Genomic DNA, 16,325 nt, shown 5'->3' with positions numbered 1-16,325 from the left:
AAAACAAAAGAATTTTTTTTCCAAAGAAATTAATTCAATTTTAAATTATTAATTCCATTGATCCGAATTGCGATATGTTACCGAGTGCACAATTACATATGTGAACACAGGCCTCTAGTTACTATATAAATATTTTAATATGTGGTATGTATTACTTTATTAATTTGCCACCATTTTGTTTTACTATTTATAATATTTTGGGGAATTACATAAATGCGTACTGTATTTGAATTCACTTTTTATTTTTACATATAAGGTGATTTTTTTCATGTAGGATTAAGGAAGAAGAATTGGAAAGATACTTATGAATAAAAACAATTTTTTTTGTTTTATTAATTTTTACAATTATAAAAATATGGCAGTGTTGAAATTTTGATGACAATTTATATAAAAATATATATGTATTCGGTTTGTGTCAAAACAAGTATAATGCCGCAGTAAAATCTTTTAAATATTGAAATTAATATTTTATTACAATTTGTTATAATTATAAAAATATTTACAAAAGCATTTTTATGATTAAAAACTAATGACTCAGTATTTTATTCATAATAAATCTATTTTAAAATGAAATATTCAATTTTTTCATGTGAAAGAATAATAAATTTTCTTGAATTTAAATTTTACATTGGAATAGACGTAGATGAGTATTTTTAAAAATACACAAAAGGCACTTGTTTTTATATATATGTATATATTATATATTATTTTTTTACATACATAATGTATAAACATATTGTATGTACATATATATCTATAATATAATCATACAATGTTTAATGAGTATTTATTTAAAACAAACAAAATAGATTTTCATTGTTATTCCAAAGCTTAGAACATTAATTGGATACACATCTGTATGTATGTATGTAAAAAAGTTTTACTTAAAGTATCTTATTATTTAAATATTTATAAAATAATAAATTAAGAAAATTTTATCTGTATTTTTCTAGTTTATACTGATTTCTGCAATCCACATAAAAAAAATTATAATTTGATTTTAGCAATTATCTCATTTTTTCTTTACAACATTTTGATACATGCTTGTAGATGTATGTTTAATTAATGTTATTATCAGAAATTATCCTCTTTGGATTAATTTAGTAAAGTATGCGATTAGTTGCGTGGTGGTCTGTATGGTCGAAGTCTTCTACGCGTATTTAGTCTTCTGACCGGTATTGGTGGAGGTGTACGACGGTACTCTCCAGCATCTGCGAATACTGGCCTTGGCTCTGGAGGTCTGAATATTTGAGTCGGTGCCTTACGAATACATACACTACATCTAATAGGTAAAAAAAACAATGAAACATATTATATAATGAATTTTATAATTATAAGTGAAAGGGTTCATTCATGTATGAATTTTGATTCATTACCTGCTAACTCGTGAAGTCTGATCTTTTTTCAATGTTCTTTGTATTGGTTTTCTAAACATATCGTTGTTTTCGATTGTTGTTAGCCAATAAGATAGGGAATTTAAGAAGTAATTACATTTGCCCATTCCGTTACATTCAATGAATGGTCGAGTTCTAAATTCTTCAAGGCATGATCCTGGTGAAACTAAAGATTGTCCTGATCCTTGTGCACCTGCACTGGTATGCTAAATAATAAAAAAATCTATTGCATTATTTCAATTAATAATATATGTACATATTAACAGAATTTGAATTTGAAGATAATTGATACAACTAACTTTTGAGCTTTTCTTTTAAAAATTCTGAAATATCGTAATAATGTAAGCATCTTAGCAAACGAAATAATACTTTGCTCTAAAAATGTCAACTAGAATTGTATTGATTAGTTAATGTCTTGAGAATTTTAAGACTGACTCAGTGTATGATTATAAATTACTAGGTGATTAGCCCTACTAGGTGATCATATGCCATTTGCTAAAGAATTTAACTTTTTTCAAAAATATAATTTTACTTGAAAATCTTGATAGAGTTTGAAAAATTTATTCCCTTTGGACCCTTTTATGTTTTAAGAATTGTTACCCTTTGAAAATCACCGCATAAGTAAAATAATTTTATTTTCAAGGATGGGGAAGGGGAGGAGGGGAAAGGGGGTATCCAAAAAGTAACAGGAATGATTTTGTAAATGGTATGTTCAATAAACCACTCAATTTAATCACTCATTAAAAAGGAATTCCATTAGATGTAATAGGTTTGTTCTAAAAATTTTTCTAGTTCTCATAGCACTTCTTTAATGGCTCAAACGTATGTATGTTCATTAACGTTTTGATAGATTTTTATAATGAGAGATAATAAAGAGTAAAGAGTATGCTTAATGTTTTGTTTCGCTTGATCGTATTACCTTATACGTTATACTATTTTTTTTCGAACTTCTTAATATGTACATATGTACAATGTGTAACAATTGGATTGTTGTAATATAGTATGAAAATAATTTTCACTCTTATATTATGAGTACAAACTATCAAGAAAGTACAAACCATCAAGAAACTGTAACCTATCCATAATTCTTCCCAGCCTCCTGGACAAGTAGGTATATTCATAGTTTGACTGTGAATTGCGATTACATTAGTAGAAGCTTCACACACAGAACATCTGAAATAAATATCTCGTTTTTAGTATATTTTTTGCATTACAAATTATAATAATTGTAAGTATTCGAATAGTTGGAAGCGGTGAATAACTCGGTAACAAATGTTAACACGATCGAGTTGAATCATCTGTCTCATTTGTATAAATTTATATTGAATGACTAAATGATTTTATTTCAAAACAAATGCCAACTTTGTAACCTTGATATGTATCTACCGACTTCTCTGGCAGGGATTGGAGTCATCGTCATTGGCATTTTTTCCATTGTTGTTAACCAAAAACTGTAGTCGTTTCTTTGAGCAAAATCACATACATTATTTAAATTGCAGAATAGATATGGCATTGTAGAGAATCTCCGCAAACAACTGCCAGGAGCCCCTGAAATAATTGATAATGTATTTAAATATCAATTCACCGTATAAATAAATTCAGATGTATTTTAAATACCTAAATCTTGGCCATGTGATTTAGCGTTTCCCATTATATGTAAAACGGAAAATCCATCCCACATTTTGACAGTGTTTCTGGGACAATCAGGAATTTGTTCAGTTTGGGAATGTCTTGTAAAGAAGTATCCACGACTCTTAGGACCTGGAGGCGATGGCGCAGGATAGCCTGGAGGACCAGGTCGTCCTCTGCGTCCCATAAAGCCTGCTATTCCCATAGCACCTCTTTCACCCTCCAAACCTCTTCTTCCTTGGAGCCCGGGCAATCCTCTTAACCCAGGGATTCCACTTTCTCCTTTGAATCCTTGTAATCCATTCTTTCCCGCTAAACCTGGTAGCCCTGGATTACCATCAAAACCAGGAATTCCAGGGTAGCCCATATCACCTCTAAGTCCTGGATATGCATCAAATCCTGACTCTCCAACGTCACCAGCAGCACCCTTGATGCCTTGATATCCGACTATTCCTTCGAAACCAATATCTCCTTGCATTCCAATTTCTCCTCTGGCTCCTTGTCTTCCATTTACACCTGGTTCGCCCATGTCTCCTCGTTCACCATTTAGTCCATTTCGTCCATCTATACCAGTTATACCTACATCACCACGTTCAGCTTCTGGACTACCAATTATAATTCCAGGTTCTCCAGCAAATCCTTTGAGTCCTGTAAATCCAAAGTTACCTTCCAAACCTTGTTTTCCTATTGGTCCATCAGAACCCCTACGTCCTGGCAATCCCAATGATCCCTTTTCACCTTTATTTCCAGTAAAAGATAATCCAGGAGGTCCACTTATACCTTTAGGACCATCTTGACCATATCCTCCTGGTGCTCCTTTTTGTCCACGAATTCCGATTCTTCCTTGCAAACCATCGATGCCACTCCTACCTTGTTCTCCTCTTTTAGCACCTATACCTTGCATTCCTGGTAGTCCAGGAGGTCCCATTTCTCCTGTTATTCCTTTTTCACCTCGGTAACCAATTTCACCAATTAAACCTGGTGATCCTACATCTCCCCGTACTCCTTTCGCTCCCAAATATCCTTCTAATCCAACATCGCCAGTTCTTCCAGTTTTTCCAACAAAACCGTCTCTTCCAGGGTCTCCTCTATCACCAATTGTTCCAGTTTTATAACTACTGTATCCAGCTAGTCCCATTTTTCCCTTTGTACCAGGCAATCCACGCGATCCAGTTGTGCCATTCAATCCTCTTTCTCCGGGTAATCCCGGATATCCAATACGTCCTGGCTCACCATCCATTCCCACGAGTCCCATTTTTCCTTTTGGACCAGGGGGTCCAAGAGCTCCACGTCTTCCTTTTTGACCACCTCGCCCAGGTCTTCCTGGATTCCCAGGTATTCCGGTAATTCCTTTATCTCCCAAAAGTCCTTTAAGACCCATAAAACCATAATCACCGATGCTGCCCTTAATTCCTATAGTTCCTGTAAAACCAGAAAGACCGTCTTCACCTGATAATCCTTTTTGTCCTTTTTGACCAAATGTGGATTGTCCACGCTCTCCCATATAACCTTTTTGACCCCTTAATCCTGGAAAACCGTCACGTCCATCAAAGCCTGGATTTCCAGGATTTCCTTGGTCACCTTGTTTGCCACTGAAAGAAGACTCTCCGCGCATTCCCGGAATTCCTACTCGACCCATATCCCCCTTAAATCCTTTCAGTCCTCTATTTCCAGGCACACCTATAAGTCCTTGTGGACCAACGTCTCCTATCAAACCTTTGGCACCTGGTAAACCAGGTCTACCGAAATTTCCTCCATAACCTTCACGACCGTCTTCGCCCATTTCTCCTCGTTCTCCTTGCTCTCCTCTCAATCCTGCAATTCCATCTACTCCAGCATATCCAATAAAACCAGGAGCTCCTATTAGTCCATCGGGGCCACGCCTGCCTGCTCTTCCTTTTTCGCCAGTAAAACCTTTGATTCCATCGTATCCAGGTGCACCAACAGTTCCAATATATCCCATAGCACCAGGAAGTCCGATAGTATAACTTATTCCTGGAGCACCAGGTAACCCTGGTTGTCCTTGGATTGAATTACCTTTCACTCCTTTTTGACCCTGAATGAAATAATATTAGAATATGAGTAAATTTTATGGATAAATTAAACATGTATTGGAATACAGTAGTGCTTCCCAGGGGGTCTGCCTCCTTCCCACAAATAAAGGAGACGTACCAAAAATCAGAATTTATGTAAGAAACTAGAATTCAAGAGCTTTGCAATGAAAAACTGAATTATCTTCATTAAATAAATTTGTGGAGGCTTGCCGAGCCAGCGGTCTTGGGGGTTGCCACACCGGCTTTTATGCAGGTTGGCAGCACCGGGACACGCGCGGTTCGGCGCGCAAATTGTTATAATTATGTTATAACCGCTTCATGTACCGCGCAATGTACAAATTGTTATAACCGCTTCATGAATTTTGGATTTTTTAATTTTTGCAATTCGGCCCTTCCTCTTAGATTCAATTCTGGTTTTATTTCATGTATTGCAATAAATAAGTGAGAAAAACATGTATTACCATGTTTAACATGTATAATAATTGTAGTAACATGGATAATAATTGTAAAACAATTATTATCATGTGTATGTATGTATGTACCTTCTCGCCATCAGGGCCAATGTCGCCTGGAGCTCCCTTTAGTCCTGCGATTCCCTTTTCACCCATGAAGCCAGGTCGGCCAGATTTTCCCGTTGTACCTTCTTCGCCATCTTCTCCGAATTCACCTTTAGGGCCCACAGGTCCTTCAGGACCAACATAAACAAAGAGTCCAACATCACCCCGTGCTCCTTTTAGCCCCGATTGAGCTGCAAAGCCCTCGATACCCTGTTTTCCTGCTGGACCTTGTTCACCCTTTGGACCTTGATCACCAGTAATTCCAAAATAGCCTTTCAGACCTTCCGCACCATCAAATGACTCGCCAGTAAGACCCTGCCTTCCCCTGAATCCTTTTAGTCCCAGATCTCCAGTTGTTCCAGTGGAGCCTTTTTGGCCAAGTACTCCTGTTTGAAAAAATGTTTTTGGTATAAATATACAATGAAATATTACAAATAAATCTAAATATATATATATATATATATATATATATATATATATATATATATATATATATATATATATATATATATATATATATATATAATTAAACAATTTAAATATATTGTATATTACAAGTGATGTAATATACATATGTATCAGTGGCGTGCGGTGAAATTCTCTCTTTTTTTGTCGTACAGCCTTACTTAACGTGCGTGAGCAGGATATAAAAGGAACAGGCTGTTCCCCTTGTATCCTGCTCGCGCACATTAAGTAAGGCTGTACGAGAAAAAGAGAGTGAATTTCTGATACATATGTATGTATTAGCAATTATTATAAACCGATTTCATACCGATGTTTCCTTTTATTCCTTTGATACCCTTATTTCCTCTGAGGTCGATTTGTGGAGAAACATAAGGATCCCCTTGTTCACCCGAGGCTCCGTCATCTCCTGGTAAACCCCATTCACCCCTAATGTACAACAAGTCGTTTTTATTATGCATGTAGATGTTAAAAATAAAATAAATTTTTTTTTGAAATTTTTTACCTTTCACCGAGATAGCCTTTATCTCCTCTAAGAAAATCTATGGGTACTTTGGCATCTTGACCAGGTAATCCAGGTAAACCATCTTTTCCCTGTATTCCATCAAGACCAGGAGAACCTGCCATTCCCATATCTCCAGACTGACCTTTCATACCAAATGGTCCTGGAGGACCTGCAGGACCTTCTGGACCCGGCAATCCTGGATATCCAACTTCACCAACCATACCTGTAATAATTTATCCCAACCGTTATATTTATGTTTTAAATATATTCAAATATTGTATAAAGTTTAGTGCATTAAGTGTAGTATGGAATGTTATTTCCTCAGTACATATATGTATAGTAAATATACATATGTAATGTGGAGAGACAGAAATCTAAGCACATTGTTAAGAGAGAAGTATAGGGGAGCTGATATATTAGAGTAACCTAAAAATTTTAATAAGGACATGTGGGCCAAAGTATAGACTAAAAATAAACAAGAGAAATGCGTGGATGAAGTTAGGAAAATGTTGATGCATGATTATTGCACAGAGGACAATAGAAGTTTGTCAGAGAGACTTTCACTTAGCAGTGGATGGTGAACGATTGTAAATGTTGATGAGAATATTATATGCAAATAACTAATAAGTAATAGTTACAATATGAAAATTTTAATGTTGTTTACATACATAATTATGTATGTATCATATATGAAATAAAAGAGGAATTAGTCCATTTCTCAAAAGATTTTTAATTTTTATGGATATAAAATTTAATCGAGAAATACTTCCGTATTCAAATTTTGCAGTTTTTGAATAGTTTTTGCATAGTTTTTGAAAAATTTACATCCTCCTTGATTGTACACACATAGAACTATGTAATTTTACTTTTTCAGTGGTGTAGTGGGGTGAGAACGAAACTTTTTTTACGCCATTTAATAGAAAATATTGAGTTATTAACTTAATATTTTCTAAATTTCTAAATTAAAAATATTAACTAATTAAGAATACAATGGACCTATATTTTTCATATAATTTCGATTTTTACATTTACCAATTTAAATACGTAATAACGTAAATTTGTTGGTATTCATCTAAATATTCATTAAAATAATATTCATCTAAAGAGCTCAAATTACAAAAACTTACCCTTAAATCCCATATCGCCTGGAGTTGGTTCCAAAAGATGAGATGGTGGATATAATAGTTGTCCAGGTCTGCCTGAAGCTCCGGGTTGACCAACTTCACCAACAGGTCCTTTTACTCCTTTGGGACCTTCACCTCCAGGTATTCCGATATAGCCAGAACCACCTTTGGGACCACGCGGTCCAGGTAAACCAGAGTACCCGTCGGACCCAGGTATACCTGATCTAGCATCTTCTCCATGTTCTCCCTTTAAGCCCGGAGAACCTATATTTTATATGGGAAAAATTTGATTCGTTTTAGTGTTTGTAAAACATATATGTATATAATGTTGAAAAGCATTAGTTTTTTAATGCAAAAATCGAGTTTGCAAAATATGAACAATATGCTACATATGTACATATGGATGTTTGTATGTATATAAGTATGTATGTATATTGTAAAGACTAGAGCGACGTTTCGTCATCTCTACTATCAGGAGCTGAGCTCACACCTCCACCCACACGAGCATCTAAGCCGGACATCCTGCTACAGAGGAAACCGATTATTACAACAAAGCAAAATTTTATCGTAGACCGAAATGAAGAGATGAAAAACATATATGTATGTACTATATGGAAAATATTTCATCATAAAACGAGTAATTTCCAAAATTACGATTTAATTTTCAACTGTAAATAATTATTTTTCTATTATATCTTACGGTCTATTTATATATAGGTATCATACATACATCAATACATATACAGGTAAAATAAAAAAAATTACCTCTTAATGGTACATATATACATAGTACCATTAGGTACCTCCTAATGGTACTTAGATCTTAAATCTTTTTAAGAATCATTTTTTAAAGTTAATAAATCAATTTAAGATATACATATGTATGTAGATAAAGTAAAAATACCTGATCGACATATTGGACAATCATCGCCTCTTATTCCTTTTAATCCAGGGTAGCCGGGAGATCCTGGTGTTCCTGGTGATCCTGAAAGACCGGGGGGACCTGGCGGACCGTTTTCTCCGGGAGGACCCATAATATTCAAACCTTTTCCAGGTATGCCTTTTGGACCACTTATGCCAGAATTACCGCGATCACCCGCAATACCCGAAAATCCATCTATTCCTGTAATTCCGTCTTCTCCATCTGGTCCAATTTCCATTGACCCTTTTAATCCCACTTCTCCTCTAACACCAGGGATACCCGGAGGTCCTTCCCGTCCTTGTTCACCTGCAATTCCCGGCAAGCCATCTTCTCCAGGTTCACCTTTAATGGAAATTCCTCTGCGGCCGGGCTCTCCAGAATTTCCTTTTTGACCCGGTGGTCCAGGAGGACCAAGATTTCCGACTTTCCCACTTGTACCGTTAAGCCCAGAGGCACCTCGGGCTCCAGCTGACCCGCCCGGTCCCTGTGGTCCAGTATTACCTGATCGTACTTCGTCTAAGTTCGGATCGTATATTCCGGGCACACCCATAGCCCCTTGTCTACCAGGTTGACCGGCATAGCCATGTTCACCTCTTCCTCCTGTACTTCCGTCTAAGCCGTCTCGTCCAACATACCCTGGAGCACCTTTCATTCCTTTATCTCCATCAGGGCCTATGCCACCAGTTCTTCCTTGTTTACCATATGGTCCATCTGGGCCTCGTTCACCAAATTCACCTTGTTTTCCTTTAATGCCTCTATAGCCCTGTATACATAACATTGTATTTATTTATTAATAGATACGATATTATTAAATGAAAAGTTACATGTACTTTACAAACCTTATCTCCTTTGTAACCAAATTCTCCTTTTATTCCTTTTGAGCCTCCATCTCCTATATATCCTTTGGACCCTTTGCTTCCTTTAGCTGACATTAAAATTTCCGGTCCAACAAAGGAATCGATGATATATTCGCCTTCAATACCTTCATCTCCCCGTATTCCTCGATCGCCTTTTTCTCCCTGAGGTCCAACAACGTCGTCACCGGGAGCACCCCTACTGCCAACTTCACCGGTTAAACCCATTAATCCCTATAAACATATGATAAAATCCAATGAACTGAATACACGCAGTAAAATGCATACGAATCATTGAAAAAATTCATAGTTGAAATTAATTTACCTGATCTCCAGTCCATCCTTGTTGACCAAAAGCGCCTTGAAAACCGGGTTGACCTGGCAGTCCATAAGGACCATTAATTCCGGGCACACCATGCTCCCCTTTGGCACCATGGCTGTTTACACCACCATCACCAGCCTCACCAGTTGGACCTTTTGAACCTTGAGGTCCTACATCTCCTCGTCGTCCTGGAATACCTTGTCCACCTGGGCGTCCACTTCCTCCATCTGTGCCGTTGCATCCGTCTAAGCCTAACGGTCCTTGTATACCACCTGGACCTGGCATTCCCTAATTATCAAGCCGGTCAATTAATTTGTCTCTTATATATTTTACTGTCCGCATACATTTGTATATTTAAACTTACCGGTATACCTGTCGCTCCTTGGTACCCTTGCAGACCATTATCTCCCTATGTGGAAAATATTTCATTTAACAATGTATTTGTTACTTACATATGTACATACATACGTATAGAATTATTCTATGAATATACCCTATGTCCTTTTTCTCCGAGAAGTCCATGGTCGCCAGTAGGTCCTTTATCTCCCATTGGTCCGGGAGGTCCATCGTCTCCACTATCACCTGGAAGGCCTTGCTGGCCATTCATACCCATATAACCTGGCTGTCCTTGCTTTCCTTTTAAACCCTTGCAATCGCATAGTGCAGTGCTGCAAGCCTGATAAAAAAAAACATTATTTGATTTATAGCGATAGAAAATAATTCGGTAAATTTTTATGTGTACTCTTAATAGTCAGAAACTTTATATATGGAGGATTTATTTTAGTTCATGACACTCTTGGTTATGTTCTATCACTACCGCTTCCTCTCGTAGTGGCAATGACCCTTAAGACTTATGTGACGCTAGTGTATCTCCATTTGTTAATTCATTATTATAGGTAAAACTAAGTTTGCGTTTAAGAATAAATTATAACGTAAAATGAAGAAGAAATTCATGAACGATTTACTATTTTCTTTTATAAACCTATGTATAGTGTATATCTGACGTGTGCGCACTTTTAAATAAACTGTAAATGAGTTTCATAAGATCGATTCAACGGATCGAATTACATACTTTGAGAAAAATTTTCGTTGCACCAGAATCTTTGATTGTATTCAATGATGATGGACGGTTGTTGTCGTCGCGATCTTGTTTGTGCTCTTGGAATGATGTGGGTGCTGGTCAAAAGCATACATTGATTATAATGGTACTAATGTTTTGACATGCATGACTGCAGTTAAATTCAGATGTCGACAACACAATTCATAGAATGTTGTCAAATTTATTGAATATATTTTTTTAATTGGACTAAATTTCATATTTTCGTCAAATTCGAGAACCACGAATATATCAAAATACGCATCGATAATGATTGTTATATTTAAAAGTGGATATTTTAAATTATTTCGCGGGTTTTCAGAGAGATGTTTATATAATTTTCAATGGTACGGTTGACGGCCAATGACAGTGAATTCGTTTCCATCACGATAGTGTGAAAGAAAATTGATCAATGATTGATGTGAAGTCAACACCTCAGAAATTGGTTCAATTGGTGTGACTAAAGTTATTAGCGCATTTCGTAATGCCTCCATTCAATCAAATAACTAGCAATAAATTAATTTATAATCAAAGTGTCGGCTATATTATTTAAATATAATTGTTTATTTTGATTGCGTGTGTTATTAAATCAAATCTATTAATGTTACCACGCGAATTTTATCAATACTAACAAAAAAGTAGGTCCTTGGATTACTGATGTATAAATTTCCGTGTTTTAAAAGTTTATCACATTCGTTATACAGCGAGGACAAAATTTATCATCAAAACCATAATATTATGTTTGGACTACTGATATTACCACTGATTTAATAAAACTGCAACGTATTTTGGCATTGTACATTTTTTCGTAATAATCTTTATGAATCACAACATATTTGTTTAATGTGGATGTTATTGAAATTAAATAAATAACGGCCACTTGTGTTTATTTTTAAAAACAGAAACTGGTGAAGACTTTCTCCAGTTGTTCTTAATTGACTTCTGGAGAGGATAAAAAATAAAAAAAAATAATTACAGCATATATTATATGCTATAAGTAATTTAAAAGAATAACAAATTAAGATGCGTTGGATATGTAAGCTTTTTTACCGGTCAATCGATTATGATTTTGATTCAACTTGTGTTATCGTGTTAATGTCAAGGTTGAATTTTTAAACGAAGTAACATATGTGAATGCAATAATCATTCATTCACAAACTTATGACACTTATCACGAGAGCATTTAACTTATATTCTAATATATGTATGTTCATACATTCATGATTGATTTTCCAGTAAAATGACCGCTAGTTTCTCAGATAAAATGTGCATTTGATTTATTGATAAATTTATAACAATTATTTTTGAATCATTGAGCAGATCGATTATAATATTAAAAATAATCTGGTTGGTAAAGCGTATCCGGGATTTGTCTCTTCCTCTTGTTATCTTTACGTCATCAACCACAAAGATTGTAGAAACGGTCTTTTATTTTCTACACCATATATCCTTTTGAGAGTTTGAGAACTTTTAGAAGACTTGATAAAAATATAATATATCACATCTCTATCATATACATGGTTAACATGTCTCGAATTGAATTCCGCAAATGTTTTCTGTATTATCATGTGTTGTCATATGCGTGTTTAAACATCGGCATTTGCCTATCAGCCGGTTGGTTCCACGTCAATTAGTGCGTTGATGATGTTGTACTGGATGAAGTGTTATCTCCTGGTCGGTGGCAAAATTTCGATAAACTTTGGAAGCCTTGACACAAGTTGGACAGATAGCGTAAAGACCCTCCGCTATGCTCCCACCGATAATATCTGTTTATTGCGAAACGCAAGGCGGCTAAACTTGATTCATCTTATATATGTACATACACATATTTTATCGTTCGGGGGAAGAAAAAAATAAACAAAACACCACCAAAGACGTGCATGTGACAGACGCAAACGTAAAATGTGAATGAAAATCGCATCGTCGTCTTTCTTAGAAAGTTATGTTTAGATTTATTAATTTATTTTATTACATTTTATAACAGGAAGGTCTTACAGGTAAACACCAATGCGCCTTCCTGGCCAATTACAAACAATACAGCATTTTTATTATACAAGTCGCTGAATTACGAGACACTGAAAACTCGCAAATTAACGAGACATCTATGAATTGTACATTAATTTTATTGTACATTAATCATACTCAAATAGTGGTGACATAGTAGGTAGGAGGGGTTTTTGCCAATTTTTAATCGGGAACCGTTTCAATAATGAAATCAGAGAAAATTGGCAAACTCTGATAGGAAACGATCGACCTGGAGTCACAAATATGGAGTCATAAATGTCTGAATAGCAGCACTACAGATATACTCAGAAAAAATATTTTCAATCGAGTTTAGCTCATGGGATCGATCTCGGTGTTAGGCAGAAGCTTAACGACCGAGCTAGGTATGCTGCTGGCTAATGCTAGATGACGGTGAGGTCGCGATATCTTCAAGAAAATCATCGTTTATATATAACAACTTTGAGGAGAATTTCAATATTCAGAAGTTCGGTATTGACAGTATGATTCTAAATTACTATGTCACTGTGTAGTAAATTTAATATCGATTTACGATTAAGTTGACAATTAACAACATACCAATTTCAACAATATGTTAATTTATTTATGTTGACTTTGAGAAGAGTTTTGCGAATAAAGTATGAATTTCCTATATTAAGCGACCCATTTATGTACGTTCGAGTTGAAAACGAAACGTGATACTTTTAATAGAAAAATTATCCTTACGTAAAAATCCATGTAAGTAACTCGTACTTTGAATATTTTCGAAAGTTCATTTGCTTTCATTCAATTTTTTAAATAAAACTAATGTTTAATTGAAGCATGGTTTGCTGATATATGTATGTACATATGTATGTACTTTTAAATAAAAAAATTGCACTTTAGAGGATTTAGTTAGACACTCCAAATCATCTAGAAAATTGAATAAAGATTTTCAATTTCTACTAGAGTTGAAGCTTGAACTGTATTTAATCGGACGAAAAACACTTAGTCAATTAATTTTACCTATACGCAATATAAGTATTAATCCTTCACAAAGTTTCCTATTTATATAAATAATTTAGACATTCCAAAAATACCGGCATTTGTCAATACAGGTTCTACCGAAATATTTCTAACTACCGGTAGACTTATTTAAGCAAATAATGCAATAAAATTAATTAGTTGTAATTTTAGGTAATTATTGATTTAGCACCGCACGAATTATTTATCAGCGAGTGTCAAAAAAAGTCAAATAGATTTTTATGTTCCTTGCTTTGAAGAATTTTTGTGTGGAAGAGATGCTTTTAGCTTTCAAATATTATATACTTATGTATTCAAATAATTGTCAAGTGAAAATAATAGGTATCCGAAAATAATGGAAGGCGACGAGGCTTAAGAGGGCTGTACACCCGAAACCTTAATTTTGTTACCGTTCCTTTCTTCGATATATATATATTGAGTGTATGTATATATTGAGTGAATGCGCCAATATATATCAATATATATATATATATATATATATATATTGAGTGAATGCGACAGTTGCGCTTCGACCAGATAAAACGTATTTTAAATTGACAAAATCGAGGTTTCATATTCTACTATTTTCTCCTCCAAAACTGGACCAATTTTTAAAAAAATTTCATCATCGGTATGAGAAAGATACTTTCTGTGCATCTATCGGCTTATTTTTTTAAAATCGACCGTTAAATAAGCACGCTGGACTCGTTTCGTGGGTGTAAAAAAGAGGCGATTTTATAGATGTTTGCCGGCTCCTAGCTCATATAAAAAATAATTAATCGAAAAAATAAAACGATAGATGCACCCCAATGGTGGATATCCATAGCATATTAAAAAATAATTTGTCTAGTGCCATAATTGAGGAAGGGAGAAGTATAGTACGTTTGTATGGACAAGGCGCTGCTGTCCAGCCCTCTTAACAGTCAGTTTATAAATCGATTTATATATTTGGAAATAATCTCAGGTATAAGTACGATATTTTAAGCATATTTAATCCTTGACTTTAAATTTGTTATACACTTAGCAGGTCAAAAATGATGTTGAACGAAGAACTCATTCTTCGATTAATCTATACAAACGAGTCGATACAACGTTTAATTCTAAATTTGAAACAATTCAATTAACATATATTCATAAAAATCAATTAGTTTTTGTGGTTCCTACTTTCCTTTTTTTAATTGTTCATTTTGTTCTATTTTGAGTTTTTTTTATTTTATTTTTGCTTTATGTTTCAATTTGACATTGATTTTTTAATTAGCAAATCTCTTGGATCTATCAGCTATGCCGCCTTTCCCAAGTGTTCTTAAAATAAATAAATAAAATTGAAATAATTATATTTCGGTACTACCGGTAGTCTAAGCTCGAATATTGTACAAAAACCAGTAGAACCAGTTTCAGTAGTACCGGTATTGGTATCCCCAATACATAAATATATACATAGGTAAATGAGTTCCGACAGTGGAATGTAGAAAAAGATCGATAGAGATTATAATTTCATTCAAACATTTTATGAATGGTTCTTATCAAAAAATATTTCGTTGTGAATAAGTGCAGTTTGGTGATTGCTCTCGCAGAGGACATCAAACCGCTTGATCGAGACCGCTTTTCCGGTCACATTTTCCGGATGTCGGATGCAGTGATTCACGTTTCGGCAAACCGTTTGCAAGCGCAAATAGGCGAGGGCGTGCTTGCACCGATAAAAAAACATTGAATATATGTTTACGCATACATATGCATGTATAATTGAATCTAACACATTATTGTCGGGGTATTTAGCACAATCGTCGGTATCAGCGCAAGTGCACGAGCGATTAAATGATACCGACCGCCCACTTGGATCTCGTTTCCCTGAAACGAATGACCGGGACGGGACGTTTGCTTCAATCGTCACATGACCCATAAACAGAAGATAAAATCGTGCTCGGTTCCGCCACCATCACCACCATCACCATCGCCATTGCCTAAACCAATTGGACAATTGTCCGCGAAAACGATTACGACATCGCAGAGGTTTAAATCAAGCTTTTCGTGAAAAGTCATATAAATAAATGCACTTTCCCCCATTTTCGATTAGTAACCTAACGACCATTTCATCCTTAAACACATATTATCCTCACCTAGAAGGCAACCAACACTGTGTACGTACATATATTGCATTTGTTAAGAGGTGAAGAGTCAAGATATTTTACACGTACGTTGGATTTTCAGCGTCGGAGTGCATACATGCATGTTGCACATGCACCGAAGCGAACTGCGTCATCACCTGCGAATTGCGTAATTTTTATTTGTAGCATCATTTTGTGAAAGGCGATAACCTGACCAGCGTCAAGTGTCATCGCACGAAAATATACACAACGCGAATTTGTTCCACACTACCGGAAGCTGCAGTGTGAAAATCAAACG

The 16,325-nt window shown here is 35.2% G+C and overlaps 1 protein-coding gene across 1 annotated transcript in view; it reads right to left on the bottom strand.

The window, feature by feature from the left end:
* Positions 1-586: 586 nt before the first annotated feature.
* vkg (Collagen alpha-1(IV) chain viking) overlaps positions 587-16,325 on the bottom strand; it is a 29,936-nt gene continuing 14,197 nt past the window's right edge. Inside the window, exons 2-15 of the mRNA XM_077435118.1 lie at positions 10,317-10,499; positions 10,188-10,232; positions 9,827-10,111; positions 9,487-9,735; positions 8,630-9,410; positions 7,729-7,989; positions 6,602-6,824; positions 6,407-6,525; positions 5,620-6,020; positions 3,012-5,079; positions 2,765-2,942; positions 2,453-2,567; positions 1,377-1,600; positions 587-1,282 (exon numbers count right to left, since the gene is read on the bottom strand). Of these exons, the coding sequence (XP_077291244.1) occupies positions 1,117-1,282; positions 1,377-1,600; positions 2,453-2,567; positions 2,765-2,942; positions 3,012-5,079; positions 5,620-6,020; positions 6,407-6,525; positions 6,602-6,824; positions 7,729-7,989; positions 8,630-9,410; positions 9,487-9,735; positions 9,827-10,111; positions 10,188-10,232; positions 10,317-10,499 (5,298 nt within the window). The 3' untranslated portion in view covers positions 587-1,116. The remainder of the gene's footprint in view (positions 1,283-1,376; positions 1,601-2,452; positions 2,568-2,764; positions 2,943-3,011; positions 5,080-5,619; positions 6,021-6,406; positions 6,526-6,601; positions 6,825-7,728; positions 7,990-8,629; positions 9,411-9,486; positions 9,736-9,826; positions 10,112-10,187; positions 10,233-10,316; positions 10,500-16,325) is intronic.

The sequence above is a fragment of the Arctopsyche grandis genome, chromosome 7 (assembly GCF_051622035.1).
Source record: "Arctopsyche grandis isolate Sample6627 chromosome 7, ASM5162203v2, whole genome shotgun sequence".
Lineage (NCBI taxonomy): Eukaryota > Metazoa > Arthropoda > Insecta > Trichoptera > Hydropsychidae > Arctopsyche > Arctopsyche grandis.
This window is presented reverse-complemented; position numbering and strand designations above follow the sequence as displayed.